The sequence below is a fragment of the Merops nubicus genome, unplaced genomic scaffold (genome assembly GCF_000691845.1).
Source record: "Merops nubicus isolate BGI_N331 unplaced genomic scaffold, ASM69184v1 scaffold46574, whole genome shotgun sequence".
Classification (NCBI taxonomy): domain Eukaryota; kingdom Metazoa; phylum Chordata; class Aves; order Coraciiformes; family Meropidae; genus Merops; species Merops nubicus.
In genome coordinates, this window is record NW_008605764.1 from 20591 (window position 1) to 25460 (window position 4870).

Genomic DNA, 4870 nt, shown 5'->3' on the forward strand with positions numbered 1-4870 from the left:
CTTTTCCCTCTCACCTCCAGTTATTCATAGGACACAGCACTGGTTTCACGGCAGAATCTCTAGAGAAGAATCTCACAGGATTATTAAGCAACAAGGGCTTGTAGATGGGTAGGTATCCCTGTTGCTTAGTATTTATGATTTGATGGCAAGCATTCTAGACAAGAGCACAACTTCTGCTATAAGGGTTTACAGGTTTCTGAGCACTTCTCAGTAACTTGCTTCTTGAGTAGCCCCATTATAACCTGCCTGGATTTCAAAAAGTCAAGAGCACGTGTTTGTCGGAGTGGGTTCTAACTCTTAATTTGAAAAATAAAATACTAAGAATACACTTACAAATTTTTCTTTTTTTCCAACAGAGGCAATCAAATTTTAGAGAATGTTAGAATTTGAAACTAATTTTGCACATATTTTTCAGGCAAATTTGTACCTAGTCACTTGCCCACAAATTTATAATCAGACATTTGTGATCTTCTGCATGAATCAGAGCAGTTAATGATTATTTCTCACTATTTATTCCTACTGTAGAGCAAAGACATGGAAGTGTGTGTTGCAGCACTGTCTAAAATGTCTGTAGTTGAGATTTAAGTATCTTCTGAGCATCGCTGTTTCCCTTATTTACATGTAGTTATGGTTCTTGAAGGGAATTTTCCTAAACTGCATTCAGCAGTTCTTTATTTGTAGGATGGGAAAAGAATGGTTGCCTGCAGTTCACTACCCTTACTCCTGTCAGGGTTAAGGTAGTAATTTTTATATTGGCTTCTCAGGAGACAGTCAAGTTCAAACCTTCATTCGGCATTTTCTGATTCAGGAGCATCACTAATTGTTGTGAATAAAGAAATACATCAGATAAATAGAAATTGCTAGTGCATGTACATATTCATCAAGCAGTGCTTTTTTATTGTGTTGGGCTTTTTGCTGGGCTCAGGCTATTGGATTTTAATGTAGCAGGTCAGAGAAGAGATGCTGAGAAAGCAAAGGAGCACTGCTGACTTTGTTGAGTTTCTGGTTCTTCCACACTACAGATCTTCATAATCTTGGGGTCACTTTGACTTGTTGCCTTAGGAATCTAGTGGCCAGTCCTTCTGGGGGTTTTCAGATGTTATATTTGTGCCTAGCCAGCTTCCTTCACTGTGGAAGGTGAAGGTTGGCTACTTTGACTGTAGTGAAGTCAGTCAGCAGTGGCTAAAGAACCGAGTTACTTTATGCTCTGAGGTCTAAGGATGGTGGTTTTCAGGACAGAAAGGTCTTGCCTGTGTTCTCCTGCTCTGTGTGTTCTTGAACAAAAGACGGTAGAAAGTTAACAGTCTTCTGATGGCTCATGTAAGGTGTTCAGCAATGTATACATGCAGCTGTTAACCACTGTCATTTGGCTGCTTCTGAAAGCTATTGTTGAGGATGCATCTATCTTTATAGTCATTGTTTGTGATCAGCCTGTTGCTTGCCAGAGGCTGAGTAAACACTTGCAGGATCAGTTGTGCTGAGCTTTGCTTTGTGCCACCAGTTTATGACTTACTTGAATCTGAACTTTATGACCAGTTTATGCATTATCCGAAATGGGTAGGTGAAAGATAATTTAGATAACTGCAGGAACTGCAGTAACCACAGGGCAGTTAAGATCTGTCTCCCTGAGATGGATCCTAATGTGTAAAGTCTTTGGTCTGTTTTCCACACATGCAGTCTTGCTAGGACTAAAAAGGAATGTTCAAATACCATGCATGGTTTCCGGTGGTGGCAAGACGTGCCTCTCCCTGAGTATTGGACTGACCCTGGCTATGGTGGTGCATTTCTGTGGTATTGACACTTCTCAGTCAGTTCTGAGGAGCTGGAGTAAGGTTTTTTTTGGTTCATAAAGCTATGAGTGGTTCTTGCAACTCAGCCTTGGAAGTGTGTTCCTGGTCAAGTGGTTAGCAATTGGGAGGGCTTTTGAGGCCTGCCTTGGCACTGTGCTTGGCCATCTCACAAATCCACTAGTGATTAGCACTGTATGCCAAAGGTATATTCTTGTTTCCTGTGGTATGGAGAGGTTCTCCATCCTTAATTCATAAATGTCAAGGGAAGGAAACATTTTTTCACTGTATTTTTTTTTTCTCCTAAGTATGTATTTAAGCCATTTGAGTTAGGTTTTCAATTTTGTGGGTTAACTTAGAAGTGACAGTTACATAGTGTATGAGATTGCTAGCTACACTCCTAAAGTATATTTGTTTCTAGTGATGCTGAGGGAAAAATACCGTGACTGTTTTAGAGGATAAATACTCTGCGTTTTCCCCATCTTGATAATGTGGATGCTACTTAACTGATAAGTCATTCTAAAGTATTGAGCTGTTTCTGTGCAATTGCAGCAATTTCACCGAAATGTAATTTTGCTAGCGCTGGATTTTTCTAAACTGATGTGAGATACTGTAGAGGGAACAGATTCTCATGTATTACTTTCCCATCTACAGAAAGCCAGATTTGCTTTGGAGTTAAATGAGAACATTTTCTTCATGAGAGCACGTATCAGTATTGGAAAGCTCAGTGAGAGAGACGATTAAAAGAGCTTCATGGGTACATTCATGGGGAAGAACTGTCACCTGTCTTTCACTTCTTGTTCAAGAAGCATAGCCATGGTATAAGCACTGAAAACAAATTGCCAATTATGGAATTGCCTGTTAATGCAACTGAAGAAGAGTTAGGCAACAGCACAAAATGACTTAGTAGTTCTGATTATTTGTGAAGAAATGGATTTTGGTATTCAGTATGTACTTAAAAATGTTCTCTTCTAGACTATTTCTTCTCCGGGACAGCCAAAGCAATCCAAAGGCATTTGTACTTACGCTATGCCATCATCAAAAAATAAAGCATTTTCAAATCTTACCAGTAAGTAAATTATTTTTGATACTGATTTAAAAAAAAAAAAAAGAGAGAAAAATTAAATCGTAACGCTTTGCAAACATCTAAAGAGACTGCTTTTTAATTACTGATGCAATGAACAGGGATATTTCCATTAGCAAGTATATTAGCAAGTATTCTTTAGAATTGTCAAATGTCTGATTAAAATTCTTTGTTAACATTGCCTGAAAAAATAGCATAAGTCACTTGGGCATAGAAGTAATGCACAGAACTTATTCTCTGTGCGTGACAGCAACAACGGCAGCAGTTGTCTCCCTATCACTTAGGCAAATGTAGAATAACTTGGGGAAACTTTAAAAAACTTTATTCTGGAAGTTATCCAGTAATGTTGAGCTTAAAATAATATTACACTGAGATGTCGAGAACCTACTTGATTTTTGTCTTAATCAAAAAGAGCTTCAGAAGTTCAGGATCATGTAGATGTCCTCATTGGTCCAAACTCTCTTCCCTTGCTTCACCTGCTGTCAAATATTTTGGGGGTATTTTTCTTTTAATATAATGAAATATGTTTGATCATGGTGATTCATGAGATGTGATGTTTTCCCCCACTTGCATCTCTTCATGTGCAGTCCAACTTGAAAAGGATGTTTTGTTTCCCCAGTGTGAAGATGATGGACAGATATTTTTCAGCCTGGATGATGGGAACACCAAATTCAGTGATCTAATCCAGCTTGTTGAATTCTATCAACTGAACAAAGGAGTCTTGCCCTGTAAACTAAAACACCACTGCATCCGTGTGGCCTTATGACCCCAAATCTGACTCTCACTGAAGACTGGATTTGCTAGAAGAGTAATTGTAACAGAATGTTGACATCGGGGAATTGGCAGATTTGTAAGTTGGTAAAAATAAATAAAAATATTATGCACCTTGGGACTCTGAAAGGGATGGATTCGACAGGTGCCAACAGACCAAGATTGCTGGTTTGTCTAACACCTAAGAGTGATTGCTGCTGAGTGTCCTGGCATCCCAAAATGGGGGGAGGGTATGTAAAACCATGAGTAAATTTGGAACAAAACTGGAAACTGTCTTGGCTGGGCCACTTAACAGGAACAAGTGTGAAGAGAAACCTTTGAAAAGAACTCTTGCCCTGGAATAATCTTGACAATTAAGACTAGTGTGTTTACTTTTTGTATTGATCACTTTTTTTGCACTCCTACTTTGTTTCGGATATTGTATGCAGCCTATATTAGGAGCTGATGTGGCTTTTAAAATTCATGCAGGAGTTGGGTATTAATCTGCACCCTAAAATGTATGGAATGCTTCAGCCTAAAAGGATCTAGAAGAAAATCAAGAAGTGTGTGTGTGTGTGTATGCCCGTGTGTCTCAAAACTTCTCTGGAGGCCTGAGGTTCGATGATCTGCAGATGTCTTTGAAGAAGCAATGAGGATACAATCTAAAAGAACATACCACCATAGACGTACCCTTAAAACTGTTGACTTGTAGCATTATGGCTGTAGTATGTTGATGGCATATTAGTGGCATCCAGTCATGCAAAGTCTGTAGTAGATTCTATGCACAAATTCTTATTACTAGAGTGGTGGTTTGGTTTTTACAGCCATTTGACTGTTTTCCTGAGGAAACTTACTGTTACTAAGTAGAATAGGACTGAATGACTACACTTATATTTGAAACCACCATTTTTTTGTGAGATTATTCTGCAGATAGTCTTAGTATGACAAAATAAATAAATAAATAAATAAATGTGTTTTTAGCTTTATAGCTCCTTGAATTTTCAGACTGTTTCAAAGAGCTCTTGACATACAGTAAAGCTACAGTGACACAAAGCTGTCCTGGGGAACAGGGCATAAAAAGAACTGAACCCCTTCTGCTTTCTGTAGGGCCATGAAATTTTACATGGCGAAAAAGAACCTTCTGGGAATGGAAGCACATTTGATTGTGAACTAGCTGCTGGCAGTGTCATCCGCCATGGCAACTGGTGATCCCTGTGTGTCACATGCTAAAGCACATGGTGGACCTATG

The 4870-nt window shown here is 38.9% G+C and overlaps 1 protein-coding gene across 1 annotated transcript in view; it reads left to right on the top strand.

Moving 5' to 3' along the window:
- The window catches only part of GRB10 (growth factor receptor-bound protein 10), a 24166-nt gene extending 20404 nt beyond the window's left edge, over positions 1 to 3762 (top strand). Inside the window, exons 11-13 of the mRNA XM_008939422.1 lie at positions 21 to 108; positions 2763 to 2856; positions 3491 to 3762. Coding sequence (XP_008937670.1) covers positions 21 to 108; positions 2763 to 2856; positions 3491 to 3637 — 329 coding nt within the window. The 3' untranslated portion in view covers positions 3638 to 3762. The remainder of the gene's footprint in view (positions 1 to 20; positions 109 to 2762; positions 2857 to 3490) is intronic.
- The last annotated feature ends 1108 nt before the right edge of the window (positions 3763 to 4870 follow it).